The 18,715-nt window shown below is 39.9% G+C and overlaps 1 protein-coding gene across 4 annotated transcripts in view; it reads left to right on the top strand.

The window, feature by feature from the left end:
• LOC115195373 (semaphorin-5A-like) overlaps positions 1-18,715 on the top strand; it is a 268,434-nt gene that overhangs the window by 155,319 nt on the left and 94,400 nt on the right. For all 4 annotated transcript variants that reach the window (XR_003878683.1, XR_003878682.1, XM_029755169.1 and 1 more), the window contains exons 10-13: positions 1,594-1,798; positions 8,196-8,403; positions 10,921-11,038; positions 18,337-18,518. Coding sequence is in view for 2 of the 4 variants with exons in the window: in XM_029755169.1 (XP_029611029.1) it covers positions 1,594-1,798; positions 8,196-8,403; positions 10,921-11,038; positions 18,337-18,518 (713 nt within the window). In the remaining 2 variants the exon portion in view is untranslated. The remainder of the gene's footprint in view (positions 1-1,593; positions 1,799-8,195; positions 8,404-10,920; positions 11,039-18,336; positions 18,519-18,715) is intronic.

Genomic DNA, 18,715 nt, shown 5'->3' on the forward strand with positions numbered 1-18,715 from the left:
TTGGAGCATTGCTATATCAATATGATTTCTTGCTAGGAGATCAAGACAGCTGCAATGTTTAATAGGGCCGTTTAGGCCTTTCAAATTCCAAGAGAGAATAGCTGGTGTTGAAAGAATGTATTATTAATTATGTAATTGTTATCTTTGGTGTTAATAAGCGCATGGATGTAAAACAAAAAGCAGCACCCACAGAGAAACCCACCTATTGGTCGTTCCCCACAATGTCTCCTCATCAATATGGCTCCTTATTAATAGAATATTGTTCCTTATCAATATGCCTCCTTATTATCGTATCCTTATCAATATGTATCCTTATAATATCTCTCCTTATCAATATGCCTCCTTATTAAAGTATCCTTATCAATATATATTCTTATATCGCTCCTTATTAATATGTCACCTTATCATTATGTATCCTTATCAATATGTCTTCTTATTAATACAGTATTGCTCCTTATCAATATGACTCCTTATCAATATGCCTCCTTATTAATAAGGTATGTCTCCTTATCAATATGTCTCCTTATCAATATGACTTCTTATTAATATGACTCCTTATTCATATGTCTCCGTATGAATATGTCTCTTTATCAATAATACTCCTTGTCAATATGTCACCTTATCAATATGTCTCCTTATCAATATGCCTCCTTATTAATAAAGTAGGTATCCTTATCAATATGACTCCTTATCAATAATACTCCTTATCAATATGTCTCCTTATCAATAATACTCCTTATCAATATATATCCTTATATCCTTATATCTCTCCTTATTATTATGTATCCTTATTAATATGTCTCCATATCAATATATCTTCTTATTAATACAGTATTGCTCCTTATCAATATGTCTTCTTATTAATATGACTCCTTATTCATATGTCTCCATATGAATATGTCTCTTTATCAATAATACTCCTTGTCAATATGTCACCTTATCAATATGTCTCCTTATCAATATGCCTCCTTATTAATAAAGTAGGTCTCCTTATCAATATGTCTCCTTATCAATAATACTACTTATCAAAATGTATTCTTATTAATACAGTATTGCTCCTTATCAATATGACTCCTTATCAATATGCCTCCTTATTAATAAGGTATGTCTCCTTATCAATATGTCTCCTTATCAATATGACTTCTTATTAATATGACTACTTATTCATATGTCTCCGTATGAATATGTCTCTTTATCAATAATACTCCTTGTCAATATGTCTTCTTATTAATACAGTATTGCTCCTTATGAATATGTCTCCTTATCAATAATACTCCTTATCAATATATATCCTTATAATATCTCTCCTTAATAATATGTCACCTTATCAATGTCATCTTATCAATAATACTCCTTATCAATATGTCTTCTTATTAATACAGTATTGCTCCTGAACAATATGACTCCTTATCAATATGCCTCCTTATCGTTAATATTCCTTATCAATATGTCTCCTTATCAATAATACTCCTTATCAATAATATTCCTTATCAATATGTCTCCTTATCAATAATACTCCTTATCAATAATATTCCTTATCAATATGTCTCCTTATCAATATGTCTCCTTATCAATATGTCTCCATGTCTCCAGTGTGGTACCATAGACTATGGTTCCTATTTGAACCTGACAGAGAGGAACCTGCAGGATGCCCAAAAGTTCCTGCTGATGAACGAGGTGATCCAGCCGGTCCAGCCTGTCCCTTACTTCATGGAGGACAACGTTCGCTTCTCCCACGTAGCTGTGGACGTGGTGCAAGGCAAAGACATGCTGTTCCACATCATCTACCTGGCTACAGGTATGGGGAAACTGTGTGTGTGTGTGTGTGTGTTGAGTGGTGTTTTCCATCTCTCAGGCATGGAGAGTGGGGTAGTCTCTCTCTGTGTGTGTGTGTGTGTGTGTGTGTGTGTGTGTGTGTGTGTGTGTGTGTGTGTGTGTGTGTGTGTGTGTGTGTGTGTGTGTGTGTGTGTGTGTGTCCGTGCGTGCGCCCGTGCGTCCGTGTGTGCGTCCGTGCGCGTAAGGGGGAAGTGTTGAACTATACTCGAGGGGACCAGAAGTCCCCACAAGGATAGTAAAACAAAAAATGTTTTGACCAACTGGGGACATTTGTCCCCACAAGGTCAAATGCTATTTCTAAGGGGTTTAAGGTTAAGGAAGAATTAGCGTTAAGGTTAGATTTAGGGTTAGTGTTAGGATTAGATTTAGGGTTAGTGTTAGGATTAGATTTAGGGTTAGTGTTAGGATTAGATTTAGGGTTAGTGTTAGGATTAGATTTAGGGTTAAGGTGCAGTTTAGGGTAAGAGTTAGTGGTTAGGGTGTGTCCCCACAAGGTCAAATGCTATTTCTAAGGGGTTTAAGGTTAAGGAAGAATTCGTGTTAAGGTTAGATTTAGGGTTAGTGTTAGGGTTAGGATTAGACTTAGGGTTAAGGTGCAGTTTAGGGTTAAGGTGCAGTTTAGGGTTAAGGTGCAGTTTAGGGTAAGAGTTAGTGGTTAGTGTTAGGGTTAGGATTAGATTTAGGGTTAGTGTTAGGGTTAGGATTAGACTTAGGGTTAAGGTGCAGTTTAGGGTTAAGGTGCAGTTTAGGGTTAAGGTGCAGTTTAGGGTAAGAGTTAGTGGTTAGTGTTAGGGTTAGGATTAGACTTAGGGTTAAGGTGCAGTTTAGGGTTAAGGTGCAGTTTAGGGTAAGAGTTAGTGGTTAGTGTTAGGGTTAGGATTAGATTTAGGGTTAGTGTTAGGGTTAGGATTAGACTTAGGGTTAAGGTGCAGTTTAGGGTTAAGGTGCAGTTTAGGGTTAAGGTGCAGTTTAGGGTAAGAGTTAGTGGTTAGTGTTAGGGTTAGGATTAGATTTAGGGTTAGTGTTAGGGTTAGGATTAGATTTAGGGTTAAGGTGCAGTTTAGGGTTAAGGTGCAGTTTAGGGTAAGAGTTAGTGGTTAGGGTGCAGTTTAGGGTAAGAGTTAGTGGTTAGGGTGCAGTTTAGGGTAAGAGTTAGTGGTTAGGGTGCAGTTTAGGGTAAGAGTTAGTGGTTAGGGTGTGTCCCCATAAGGATAGTTAAACAGTCTCTTTGTACGTGTGCCGGTGTGTATGGAAGACACATGGCGGTTCGTTGCTGTCCCATTGTCAGCAGAATGAAAGATTTGATGTCTTCCGTCACCTTTCTCAACCTCTCTACCATGAGCAGAATCAAAGGGCTAGGATTCAGATAGATTGAAACACACACACACACACACACACACACACACACACACACACACACACAACCTCATGCACGCACGCACACACACACACAGAAGCACAGACAATCACACACATTCAACCCTCCCACACACACACACTTACGCACACACCCACACAAATCCCTCACAGAGAGAGAGATGGTAAACACCATTCAATCTAAACACCATTCAATCCCTCATAGAGAGATGGTAAACACCACTCTATCCCTCACTGAGAGAGAGATGGTAAACACCATTCAATCTAAACACCATTCAATCCCTCATAGAGAGATGGTAAACACCACTCTATCCCTCACTGAGAGAGAGATGGTAAACACCATTCAATCTAAACACCATTCAATCCCTCACAGAGAGGTGGTAAACACCACTCTATCCCTCACTGAGAGAGAGATGGTAAACACCATTCAATCCCTCATAGAGAGATGGTAAACACCATTCAATCCCTCATAGAGAGATGGTAAACACCACTCTATCCCTCACTGAGAGATGGTAAACACCATTCAATCCCTCATAGAGAGATGGTAAACACCATTCAATCCCTCATAGAGAGATGGTAAACACCATTCAATCCCTCATAGAGAGATGGTAAACACCACTCTATCCCTCACTGAGAGATGGTAAACACCATCCAATCCCTCATAGAGAGATGGTAAACACCATTCAATCCCTCATAGAGAGATGGTAAACACCACTCTATCCCTCACTGAGAGATGGTAAACACCACTCAATCCCTCACTGAGAGATGGTAAACACCACTCAATCCCTGTTTTGTTTGATAAAGTTCATCTTTATGTCCAAATATCTCCTTTTTGTTCGCGCGTTTAGTCCAGTAATCCAAATGCACAAAGCGCGGGCACAAAGTCTAGACGGAAAGTCCAAAAAGTTCCATTTGAGTTCATAGAAACATGTCAAACAATGTTTCTAAACAATCCTTAGGGTGTTTTTATCATAAATATTCAATGATGTTTCAACCGGACAATACTGTTTTCATTAGAAAGGAAAGGGAACGGAGCTCGCGCTCACGGCCACGCTCGATAATCAACTCATGGCTTTCAGCTGAGCCACCTGCTTAGAGTGGTCTTATTCGCTCCACTTTCACAATAGAAGCCGGAAACAACTTTCTAAAGACTGTTGACATCTAGTGGAAGCCTTAGGAAGTGCAATCTGACCCCACAGACACTGGATATTCGATAGGCATTCACTTGAAAACTACAAACCTCAGAATTCCCACTTCCTGGTTGGATTTTTCTCAGGTTTTTGCCTGCCATATGAGTTCTGTTATACTCACAGACATTATCTTAACAGTTTTGGAAACTTTAGAGTGTTTTCTATCCAAATCAAATCTTATATGCATATTCTAGCTTCTGGGCCTGAGTAACAGGCAGTATACTCTGGGCACGCTTTTCATCCAAACTTCCCAATGCTGCCCCCTATCCCTAAAGAGTTTAAACTGCTAGTTTACACAACCATGCTCTGTCTCATACAGCCATGCTCTGTCTCATACAGCCATGCTCTGTCTCATGCAGCCATGCTCTGTCTCATGCAGCCATGCTCTGTCTCATACAACCATGCTCTGTCTCATACAGCCATGCTCTGTCTCATACAGCCATGCTCTGTCTCATACTGCCATGCTCTGTCTCATACTGCCATGCTCTGTCTCATACTGCCATGCTCTGTCTCATACAGCCATGCTCTGTCTCATACAGCCATGCTCTGTCTCACACAGCCATGCTCTGTCTCATACTGCCATGCTCTGTCTCATACTGCCATGCTCTGTCTCATACTGCCATGCTCTGTCTCATACAGCCATGCTCTGTCTCATACTGCCATGCTCTGTCTCATGCAGCCATGCTCTGTCTCATACTGCCATGCTCTGTCTCATACTGCCATGCTCTGTCTCATACTGCCATGCTCTGTCTCATACTGCCATGCTCTTTCTCATACAGCCATGCTCTGTCTCATACTGCCATGCTCTGTGTCATACAGCCATGCTCTGTCTCATACAGCCATGCTCTGTCTCTTGCAGCCATGCTCTGTCTCATACTGCCATGCTCTTTCTCATACTGCCATGTTCTGTCTCATACTGCCATGCTCTGTCTCATACTGCCATGTTCTGTCTCATACTGCCATGCTCTGTCTCATACTGCCATGTTCTGTCTCATACAGCCATGCTCTCTCATTCTGTATCTTTGTTATTTCTAGATCCCCCTTTCCACCTTTTCTGCATCACTAGCCTTGTGGACTTTCTGTCTGACTCATCTGTTTGTGTGTGTGTGTGTGTGTGTGTGTGTGTGTGTGTGTGTGTGTGTGTGTGTGTGTGTGTGTGTGTGTGTGTGTGTGTGTGTGTGTGTGTGTGTGTGTGTGTGTGTGTGTGTGTGTGTGTGTGTGCCTGTGTGCCTGTGTGTGTGCCTGTGTGCATGCGTTTGTGTGGATTTGTGTTTATACATGCGGGAGTGTGTCTGTGTGATCAAAGTGGCTTTAGCATGAGAGCGGTCAGTTCACGGAGCAGAGGAGTTTCTGGATGCTAACCAGACGCTAATGAAAACATCTGAACCAGTGCCAGGGCCATTTGCAACGGCTAGCACACATAGCTAATCATCTATTAACGATATAGTGCACTGCACTGATTGGGGCAATTCTCTGGTAGTTTTACTAGGAGGCCAAACTGCTAGGTAGTGTATTCAGCCTGGTCACTATGATATCAGGGTGAGTGTAGTACAGTGTTTTTCCAACCTTTTGACATTGTGAACCACACAAAGCCTCTTTAATTTTAGCCATGAACTAGCCATGAACTAGCCATGAACTAGCCATGAACTATAATAGAACTGACCAGGAACTAGCCAGGAACTATAATAGAACTGACCAGGAACTAGCCAGGAACTATAATAGAACTGACCAGGAACTATAATAGAACTGACCAGGAACTAGCCGGGAACTAGCCAGGAACTATAATAGAACTGACCAGGAACTAGCCAGGAACTAGCCAGGAACTATAATAGAACTGACCAGGAACTATAATAGAACTGACCAGGAACTAGCCGGGAACTAGCCAGGAACTATAATAGAACTGACCAGGAACTAGCCAGGAACTATAATAGAACTGACCAGGAACTAGCCAGGAACTATAATAGAACTGACCAGGAACTATAATAGAACTAGCCGGGAACGAGCCAGGAACTATAATAGAACTGACCATGAACTAGCCGGGAACTATAATAGAACTGACCAGGAACTAGCCGGGAACTAGCCAGGAACTATAATAGAACTGACCAGGAACTAGCCGGGAACTATAATAGAACTGACCAGGAACTAGCCAGGAACTATAATAGAACTGGCCGGGAACTAGCCAGGAACTATAATAGAACTGACCAGGAACTAGCCAGGAACTATAATAGAACTGGCCGGGAACTAGCCAGGAACTATAATAGAACTGACCAGGAACTAGCCAGGAACTATAATAGAACTGACCAGGAACTAGCCGGGAACTAGCCAGGAACTATAATAGAACTGGCCGGGAACTATAATACTGTTGTAGCATGTGGAACCAAAGTATTGCCCACATTTATTTGCCTGTAGCTTTTAGTCAAGTCTTATCAACTTCTTTTATTTCGTATTATTTTACCCCTTTTTCTCCCCAATTTTGTGGTATCCAATTGGTAGTTACAGTCTTGTCCCATCGCTGCAACTCCCGCACAGACTCAGGAGAGGTGAAGGTCGAGAGCCTTGCGTCCTCCAAAACACATCCCAACAAAGCCACACTGCTTCTTGACACAATGCCCGCTTAACAAGGAAGGAACTATGTGTCGGAGAAAACACTGTGCACCTGGCAACCATGTCAGTGTGCACTGCCCCCAGCCCGCCACAGGAGTCACTAGTGCGCGATGGGACAAGAACATCCCTTCCGGCCAAACCCTCCCCTAATCCAGATGACACTTGGCCAATTGTGCACTGCCCCATTGGTCTCCTGGTCGCAGCCAGCTCCGACAGAGCCTGGATTCGAACCAGGATCTCTAGTGGCACAGTTAGCACTGTGATGCAGTGCCTTAGACCACTGAGACAGAGCCTGGACTCAAACCAGGATCTCTAGTGGCACAGCTAGTACTGCGATGCAGTGCCTTAGACCACTGAGACAGAGCCTGGACTCAAACCAGGATCTCTAGTGGCACAGCTAGTACTGCGATGCAGTGCCTTAGACCACTGTGACAGAGCCTGGACTTGAACCAGGATCTCTAGTGGCACAGCTAGTACTACGATGCAGTGCCTTAGACCACCGCGCCACTCGGGAGGCCATCTTATTAATTTCTGAGTATCTCAGTTATCGGTTTCCCTCCAGATCTATAAAACACCCATTGCTGCATCTGTGAAGAACTCTACTACAGGCAGGCCTCTACCTTTGTATTTTATCATCTTGAAGCTGTGTGTTTTGGGAATAGGAATTCTTACTGTTCCATTTTTAGATCTAGTTATGTCCCCACAGGAAATACGTCTATAATTGATGATGTTTTCTTGAGTTGCCTCCAAATGATGTATTTTATGCGATCACAATGGGATTTTCCTATCCTGGCACTCACATGGGATTTTCCTATCCTGGTCTGGAATACATGGAATTGAAGAGAGACACTGCGGGATACAGATAGTCTCCATTACAGTATTGGTTTGCTGAGATCATCAGTAAATCAAGAATTTACCATGTCTGAAAAAACACTCCAGTTCAGATACTTTTCCAGAGAGAGTAAGATACTGGAAGCAGTTCATTGGGGATGTTGTTACTTTGCCAAAGATGGAGTCAATGGTGACTCTTCCTCTCCCTCATCCACTCCCCTTTGAAGAAGAACAATACTTGATTTATTCCATATTGATCCATAATATCTCTTTTTTTTGTTTACCTCCTTCACCTCAACCTCCTCTTCCTCTTCCTCTCTGATGATGAAATGTTCTCACTCTCTCCTCTCCATCCAGACTATGGCACCATACGTAAGGTCCTGTCTCCTCTGAACCAGTCCATGGGCAGCTGTCTATTGGATGAGATTGAGTTGTTTCCGCCCAGAAGGAGACAGCCAATCAGAAGCCTCCTGATCCTGCACAGCAGCAGTGAACTGTATGTCGGGGTCAGGGACCAAGTCATCAAGATACCACTGATGAGATGCGACTTTCACAAGACCAGAGAGTGAGTACACACACAGACAGGCGATGCAAAACCGTGTTAGCTTCAGGTCTCAGGCAAGACCCAACCGCACACCAACACACACACACTACTCCTACACAATTACAGGTAGTTACACAGTTGTTACAAGCAAATGACTTCAATTATATAGTGGACTTGGCATGATGCCAATGTAATGTAAAGTGTAGTTGTACCTTGTTGTCCACTCAGCTGCTGTGGCTGTTGTAGTGGGAGTGTGTTAGTGAGACGTATTGAATATCTGACAGAGAGAAAGCAGATCGTTCAGAGCACAGACCTGGATATGGAGCACACTGCCAAGGATAACAGTAGACCCATGCATGACTCACAGAGACAGGCTTGCATCCTAAATGGGACCCTATTTCCTGTTATGTTCACTACTTTTTGATAGGGCTCTGGTCAAAAACTATATGGAATAGGTTGCCATTTGGGACGCACTACAATGCTTTACAGAGACAGAGGCACTGGAGCATGGAGACTATCAACTTCAATGAAGAGATTAGGAAAAACAATAGTCAATCGTTTCATTAATATAGAAAATAAGTTATTCTCGGGGTTTAGATACATGGAGATACATAATAACACCTGGGGCTGTAGGAGATACATGATAACACCTGGGGCTGTAGGAGATACATGATAACACCTTAGGTTGTAGGAGATACATGACTGTGTTGTTTATCAGAGATCAGTCTGTGTTGTTTATCAGAGATCAGTCTGTGTTGTTTATCAGAGACCAGTCTGTGTTGTTTATCAGAGATCAGACTGTGTTGTTTATCAGAGATCAGTCTGTGTTGTGTATCAGAGATCAGTCTGTGTTGTTTATCAGAGATCAGTCTGTGTTGTTTATCAGAGATCAGTCTGTGTTGTTTATCAGAGATCAGTCTGTGTTGTGTATCAGAGATCAGTCTGTGTTGTTTATCAGAGATCAGTCTGTGTTGTTTATCAGAGATCAGTCTGTGTTGTTTATCAGAGATCAGTCTGTGTTGTTTATCAGAGATCAGTCTGTGTTGTTTATCAGAGATCAGTCTGTGTTGTTTATCAGAGATCAGTCTGTGTTGTGTATCAGAGATCAGTCTGTGTTGTTTATCAGAGATCAGTCTGTGTTGTTTATCAGAGATCAGTCTAGCTGGTGTCTCAGAGATCAGTCTGTGTTGTTTATCAGAGATCAGTCTAGCTGGTGTCTCAGAGATCAGTCTGTGTTGTGTGTGCCTTGACACTGCTCTCTTTTTCGCATTACAGAAAGAGACATCAGGTATTTTATGGTGCTCTAAACCTCCCAAACACAGACCTGAAAAAGCTGCTATTTGTCTGGTCCCATGACAAATCTGTATTGTGAAAATAGTTTGTGTTACAGCAGAAAATATGCAGACATTCAAATACATGCTTCAGGTATTTTCACTGAACAAGGCCTAACATAGAGAGAAATCTGAATAATTGGCCTATAAAGTTTCCTGATCAGAACATGACTCTTGAACAAGCTTTTCACAATTGATGATGTCTCATTGTACTATATCTTTCCTCTCTCCTCCTCTCACCTCCTCTCTCCTCCTCTATCCTCCTCTCTCCTCCTCTCTCCTGTCTCCTTCTCTCCTTCTCTCTCCTTCTCTCCTTCTCTCTCCTTCTCTCTACTACTGGCTCCTCCTCTCTCCTTCTGTCTCCTCCTCTCTCCTTGTCTCTTTCTCTCTCCGTCTCTCTCCTTCTGTCTCCTCCTCTATCCTCCTCTCTCCTCCTCTCTCCTGTCTCCTTCTCTCCTTCTCTCTCCTTCTCTCCTTCTCTCTCCTTCTCTCTACTTCTGGCTCCTCCTCTCTCCTTCTGTCTCTTTCTCTCTCCTTGTCTCTTTCTCTCTCCTTCTCTCTCCTTCTCTCTACTTCTGGCTCCTCCTCTCTCCTTCTGTCTCATTCTCTTCTCTCTCCTTCTCGCTCCTTCTGTCTCCTCCTCTCTCCTTGTCTCTTTCTCTCTCCTTCTCTCTCCTTCTGTCTCCTCCTCTCTCCTTCTGTCTCCTGCTCTCTCCTCTCTCCTCCTCTCTCCTCTCTACTTCTGGCTCCTCCTCTCTCCTTCTGTCTCCTCCTCTCTCCTTGTCTCTTTCTCTCTCCGTCTCTCTCCTTCTGTCTCCTCCTCTCTCCTTCTGTCTCCTGCTCTCTCCTCTCTCCTCCTCTCTCCTCTCTCCTTCTGGCTCCTTCTCGCTCCTTCTGTCTCATTCTCTTCTCTCTCCTCTCTCCTTCTGTCTCTTTCTCTCTCCTTCTCTCTACTTTTGTCTCCTCCTCTCTCCTTCTGTCTCCCCTCTCCTTCTCTCTCCTTCTCTCTCCTTCTGTCTCATTCTCTCCTCTCTCCTCTCTCCTTCTGTTTCCTCCTCTCTCCTCCTCTCTCCTTCTGTCTCTTTCTCTCTCCTTCTCTCTCCTTCTGTCTCCTCCTCTCTCCTTCTGCCTCCTTCTCGCTCCTTCTCTCTCATTATTTAATATATTAATCAATCAATCAATAACTATTCTCTCTCCACTCTGTCAGGGGGTGTGTGGGGGCAAGGGACCCCTACTGTGGCTGGGACCTGGTGTTAAGGAAGTGTACCACCCTGGAGGAGAGCGTCAGCATGAGCCAATGGGAACAGAGCATCACTAAATGCCCTGTGAGTACCCAGAATGCACTATACCAAACACACACACACACACACACACACATACACAATCACCCTCTGGGAAATGCATTTTCTCCCCAGCAATTCCTGTTGAAATGAATAGGGGTGCTTACTCAATCAATCTCCACTGTCTTCGTGATCATTACCTCATTCTCAGCAGTCTGCCCGTTCATTCTTCCACCTCCCAATTGGGGGGATTGATTTCACTGCGACACTGCTAAATGAAAGGGTAATTGTCGTGTGCCTGACAGACATCCATTCTGAGGCAGTGACCATGGGCAGTATTGAGTGCTGCCCTAGTCTTGTATGTGGTTCCATGTTCAACAGTATCTGTTAGCAAACACACACACACACACGCATGCACTCACTCACACACACACTCACTCACATGCACAAACACACCAAACCATTACTCACATAGTGTCTTTGAAGTTCATCGTCAGACCTAAGTGGTACACTCTACTGGTCAGAGAGCACTGGCTGTCTCCGTCTGATGACATCATAGTCAGCTAAAAGACAGTGTAAACACAGACACTATTACAGGTATCCTTGCCTGTTCTCTGGCCCTGCTTCCTTCCTTTTGATGACTGCCAAAGACAACAGCTTATGTAACCTTTATTTATCCAGGTAAATAATTGAGAATGAGAACAAATTCTATTTTACAATAACTTCCTGTTTGCCAGCGTAACAATGGATTCCTGTGTTGCCCAGACAAACTGTGAGTCATTTGGTTATTGTTGTAGGACTTCCATAGACATACTGACCACTGGCAGTCCTACTTCCCCACTTCAATAGAGTCAGATTCACTTTTGGATACCATTTTTATGTCTGTGTCCAGTATGAAGGAAGTTAGAGGTAGTTTTGTGAGCCAACGCTAACTAGCGTTAGCGCAATGACTGGACGTGTATGGGTATCTACTAGCATGCTAGCAAATACCAATAAACGTCCAGTCATTGCGCTAAGACTAGTTACCAATTGCGCAAGTGCTAGATAGCAACTTCCTTCAAACTGCTCGCAGAGACGTAAACATGGTATCCACAAATGAATCTGACTCTGGGGAAGTAGATAAAATCCTGAAGTATTGGTTTAACTGTTAAAAGAGAAAAGACAGGAATATTGGGGATAAAAATTACTATGAAGTCAATGGTGCTTTTGTGATGTTACTGCACATACTGTAGATATATTCACATTACTCTAATAGGCTTTTGTGATTTGAACTAAGTTTATATTTGACATGTTTTTGTGGTTAAGGTTTGGATAGGAACTGGTTCCTATGTGGAATGTGTACCTTAGTGAGTGGGTTGACAGGAGACAGCTTTACCAACCTATTCGCAATACCAGCTGGTGCTTGGGACCGGACTCCCTGTTGAAACAAACAATAGGGAAGAACTGAGTTTTTGTTTTTGTTCAAGTTTGAACTAAAGTAAAAATAAATATTAGTCACGATGTTCACCGAATGTCTTTTTTAGGCAATGAAACTGAACCTGAAATAGATTGGAAGCATCCTATTCACATTGTGTTTTTAACATTTCAAATTGAACCTGAAATAGAATGAATGAAGGCATCCCATTCCTTCCCACTATACAGCATATTGATTTCAAACCCAAGAATGAAACAATTACCTATTGAGAAATGATAGAGAAAACAGAGAAGTCTGCTGATGCAATTCCACTGAAACCGTGAAATAATAAATTATTCTTGCTGCGATGTTTCCTAGATTATATGATATACAAAACACGTTTCTTCCCACCACAAACGATTGCTTTATCTGGCTCTCGCCTCAGCAGCAAAATATAATTATTTTGTCCATCCATCTATTCTAGCCTTTCATCTCGTTAGCATCTATTCTAGCCTTTCATCTCGTTAGCATCTATTCTAGCCTTTCATCTCGTTAGCATCTATTCTAGCCTTTCATCTCGTTAGCATCTATTCTAGCCTTTCATCTCATTAGCATCTATTCTAGCCTTTCATCTCGTTAGCATCTATTCTAGCCTTTCATCTCATTAGCATCTATTCTAGCCTTTCATCTCATTAGCATCTATTCTAGCCTTTCATCTCATTAGCATCTATTCTAGCCTTTCATCTCGTTAGCATCTATTCTAGCCTTTCATCTCGTTAGCATCTATTCTAGCCTTTCATCTCATTAGCATCTATTCTAGCCTTTCATCTCATTAGCATCTATTCTAGCCTTTCATCTCGTTAGCATCTATTCTAGCCTTTCATCTCGTTAGCATCTATTCTAGCCTTTCATCTCGTTAGCATCTATTCTAGCCTTTCATCTCGTTAGCATCTATTCTAGCCTTTCATCTCGTTAGCATCTATTCTAGCCTTTCATCTCGTTAGCATCTATTCTAGCCTTTCATCTCATTAGCATCTATTCTAGCCTTTCATCTCGTTAGCATCTATTCTAGCCTTTCATCTCGTTAGCATCTATTCTAGCCTTTCATCTCGTTAGCATCTATTCTAGCCTTTCATCTCGTTAGCATCTATTCTAGCCTTTCATCTCGTTAGCATCTATTCTAGCCTTTCATCTCGTTAGCATCTATTCTAGCCTTTCATCTCGTTAGCATCTATTCTAGCCTTTCATCTCATTAGCATCTATTCTAGCCTTTCATCTCATTACCAGAAATTACACGCTTCTTTATGTCTCCCTCCCCTCACTCTCTCTTCTACTCTCTGGTCTCTCTCTTTGCTCCCCGTCTCTTTTTTCTTTCTCTCGCTCTCTCTCTCTGTCTTCCTCTCTCTTTCTCTGCTCCCCTCCTCTCTCTGCTCTTTCTCTCTTCCTCCCTCTCTCTTCCTCCCTCTCTCTTCCTCCCTCTCTCTTCCTCCCCCTCTCTCTTTTGTTCTCTCTCTCTCGCTTCCTCTCTGTTCTCTCTCTCTGCATCTTCTCTCTCCATTCATTAGAATGTGCTTCTCTCATAGTAAGGTCTTCCCATTTAGACTGTTGACTGAGTTCAATGTTCAATTACCAATAATAGAAGGGCATATTTTATTTCAGTTCCCATCAAAGCAGTAACATATCAAGCCTTTCTTTTCTTGTTGTTCAAATGCTCTTCACACAAAGATGTAACTGTTACCTGGCTCATATCACCTGTGGTGTTGATTCACACATCATTGGTTTCCATAGTTAGCCCGTATGGCTAACACATTGCTATCAAAACAATGCACCGTTTTCTGTTTTAAACAAATGGACATGCTCACCTGTGTGTATATGAGTAAATATGTATGTGAATGTGAATAGTTTTTTTCCCTCTCATCATTCATTTCCGTTGTGTTTTACTAAGCTGAACTATGTGTTTGATCCCTTGTTAAATATAATTTAAAAAATCATACTCTCTTTTAATTCATATATTGCCTCCTTTGGATACATCTCAGAGTTTCTATATCTCTATATCTCCGTATCTCCATATCACCAAATGTCTATATCTCCATATCTCTCTCTCTCTCTCTCTCTCTCTCTCTCTCTCTCTCTCTCTCTCTCTCTCCTCTCTCTCTCTCTCTCTCTCTCTCTCTCTCTCTCCTCTCTCTCTCTCTCTCTCTCTCTATATATATATATATATATATATATATATATATATATATATATATATATATATATAATTTCCATATCTCCATATATCTATGTCTCTATATCTCCATATCTCCATATATCTATATCTCTACATTTACATTTACGTCATTTAGCAGACGTTCTTATCCAGAGCGACTTACAAATTGGTGCATTCACCTTATGATATCCTGTGGAACAACCACTTTACAATAGTACATCTATATCTTTTTGGGGGGGATATCTCCATATATGTATATATTTCTCTATCTCTAGATTTCCATATCTCCATATCTATTTCTATATCTCTATATCTCTATCTCTCTATATCTCTATATCTCTCTATCTCTCTATATCTCTCTATCTCTCTATCTCTCTATCTCTATATCTCTATATCTCCATATATCTATATTTCTATATCTCTATATCTCCATATATCTATATCTCTATATCTCTCTCTCTATCTCTATATATCTATATCTCCATATATCTATATCTCTCTATATCTATATCTCTCTATCGCTATATATCTATATCGCCGTATCTCCATATTTCTATATCTCTCTATCTCTCTATCTCTATCTCTCTATCTCTATATATCTATCTCTCTATCTCTATATATCTATCTCTCTATCTCTATATATCTATCTCTATATCTCTATATCTCCATATATTTCTATATATATCTCTATATCTCTATATCTCTATATCTCTCTATATATATCTATATCTCTATATATCTATATATCTCTATCTCTCTATATCTATATCTCTATATCTCCATATCTCTATATCTCCATATATCTATATCTCTATATCTCTGTCTATATATATATCTATATCTCTATATATCTCTATCTCTATATCTCTCTATCTCTGTCTCTATATCTCCATATCTCCATATATCTATATCTCTACATTTACATTTACGTCATTTAGCAGACGTTCTTATCCAGAGCGACTTACAAATTGGTGCATTCACCTTATGATATCCAGTGGAACAACCACTTTACAATAGTACATCTATATCTTTTTGGGGGGGATATCTCCATATATGTATATATTTCTCTATCTCTAGATTTCCATATCTCCATATCTATTTCTATATCTCTATATCTCTATCTCTCTATCTCTCTATATCTCTATATCTCTCTATCTCTCTATATCTCTCTATCTCTCTATCTCTATATCTCCATATATCTATATTTCTATATCTCTATATCTCCATATATCTATATCTCTATATCTCTCTCTCTATCTCTATATATCTATATCTCCATATATCTATATCTCTCTATATCTATATCTCTCTATCGCTATATATCTATATCGCCGTATCTCCATATTTCTATATCTCTCTATCTCTCTATCTCTATCTCTCTATCTCTATATATCTATCTCTCTATCTCTATATATCTATCTCTCTATCTCTATATATCTATCTCTATATCTCTATATCTCCATATATTTCTATATATATCTCTATATCTCTATATCTCTATATATATATCTATATCTCTATATATCTCTATATATCTATATATCTCTATCTCTCTATATCTATATCTCTATATCTCCATATCTCTATATCTCCATATATCTATATCTCTATATCTCTGTCTATATATATATCTATATCTCTATATATCTCTATCTCTATATCTCTCTATCTCTGTCTCTATATCTCCATATATCTATATCTCTACATTTACATTTACGTCATTTAGCAGACGTTCTTATCCAGAGCGACTTACAAATTGGTGCATTCACCTTATGATATCCAGTGGAACAACCACTTTACAATAGTACATCTATATCTTTTTGGGGGGGATATCTCCATATATGTATATATTTCTCTATCTCTAGATTTCCATATCTCCATATCTATTTCTATATCTCTATATCTCTATCTCTCTATCTCTCTATATCTCTATATCTCTCTATCTCTCTATATCTCTCTATCTCTCTATCTCTATATCTCCATATATCTATATTTCTATATCTCTATATCTCCATATATCTATATCTCTATATCTCTCTCTCTATCTCTATATATCTATATCTCCATATATCTATATCTCTCTATATCTATATCTCTCTATCGCTATATATCTATATCGCCGTATCTCCATATTTCTATATCTCTCTATCTCTCTATCTCTATCTCTCTATCTCTATATATCTATCTCTCTATCTCTATATATCTATCTCTCTATCTCTATATATCTATCTCTATATCTCTATATCTCCATATATTTCTATATATATCTCTATATCTCTATATCTCTATATATATATCTATATCTCTATATATCTCTATATATCTATATATCTCTATCTCTCTATATCTATATCTCTATATCTCCATATCTCTATATCTCCATATATCTATATCTCTATATCTCTGTCTATATATATATCTATATCTCTATATATCTCTATCTCTATATCTCTCTATCTCTGTCTCTATATCTCCATATATCTATATCTCTACATTTACATTTACGTCATTTAGCAGACGTTCTTATCCAGAGCGACTTACAAATTGGTGCATTCACCTTATGATATCCAGTGGAACAACCACTTTACAATAGTACATCTATATCTTTTTGGGGGGGATATCTCCATATATGTATATATTTCTCTATCTCTAGATTTCCATATCTCCATATCTATTTCTATATCTCTATCTCTCTATCTCTCTATATCTCTATATCTCTCTATCTCTCTATATCTCTCTATATCTCTCTATCTCTCTCTCTCTATCTCTATATCTCTATATCTCTATATCTCCATATATCTATATTTCTATATCTCTATATCTCCATATATCTATATCTCTATATCTCTCTCTCTATCTCTATATATCTATATCTCCATATATCTATATCTCTCTATATCTATATCTCTCTATCGCTATATATCTATATCGCCGTATCTCCATATTTCTATATCTCTCTATCTCTCTATCTCTCTATCTCTATATATCTATCTCTCTATCTCTATATATCTATCTCTCTATCTCTATATATCTATCTCTATATCTCTATATCTCCATATATTTCTATATATATCTCTATATCTCTCTATATATATCTATATCTCTATATATCTATATATCTCTATCTCTCTATATCTATATCTCTATATCTCCATATCTCTATATCTCCATATATCTATATCTCTATATCTCTGTCTATATATATATCTATATCTCTACATATCTCTATCTCTATATCTCTCTATCTCTGTCTCTATATCTCAATATATCTCTATCTCTATTTCTCTATATATCTATATCTCTATATCTCTATATATCTATATCTCTATCTCTATCTATCTTTATATATCTATCTCTATATCTCTGTATCTCTATATATCTATATCTCTATCTCTATCTATCTTTATATATCTATCTCTATATCTCTGTATCTCTATATATCTATATCTCTATATCTCTATATCTCTAATGATTACACTATCATGTATTACCCTTGTGAATACACATGAATACCAGTTTTAGTCATCTTTCCTGATTATGCATATTTATCTCTCTCCCTAACTATTCCCGCCATCCTCCCCAACCTTCTCCCCCTATTCCAACTCCTTCCCTGTGTATTACCCATGGTGCATTAGATTTTCATCTCTCTCGTTCTCTCTGTCCCTATGTCCTTCTTTCTTTTCTGTTGACATCCACCCTAGTTTGAAGTATTTTCTCCCTCCTCTCCTGTGATCTCCCCAGGTGCGCAACGTGACGTTGGATGGAGGGTTTGGGCCATGGACAGGCTGGGGGGCCTGTAGCCATACTGATGGGGCCAGTGCTGGTTCCTGCCTGTGTAGGACCAGGCCTTGTGATAATCCCACACCCCAGTGTGGGGGTCAGTCCTGTCACGGACTCAGCGTGGAGGTCGCCAACTGCTCCAGGTATATAGTCTGTCTGTCTGTCTGTCTGTCTGTCTGTCTGTCTGTCTGTCTGTCTGTCTGTCTGTCTGTCTGTCTGTCTGACTGTCTGACTAACTGTCTGTCTGTCTGTCTGTCTGTCTGTCTGTCTGTCTGTCTGTCTGTCTGTCTGTCTGTCTAACTGACTGACTAACTGTCTATTGTTCTGTCTGTCTATCTGT

The sequence above is a fragment of the Salmo trutta genome, chromosome 6, assembly GCF_901001165.1.
Source record: "Salmo trutta chromosome 6, fSalTru1.1, whole genome shotgun sequence".
Lineage (NCBI taxonomy): Eukaryota > Metazoa > Chordata > Actinopteri > Salmoniformes > Salmonidae > Salmo > Salmo trutta.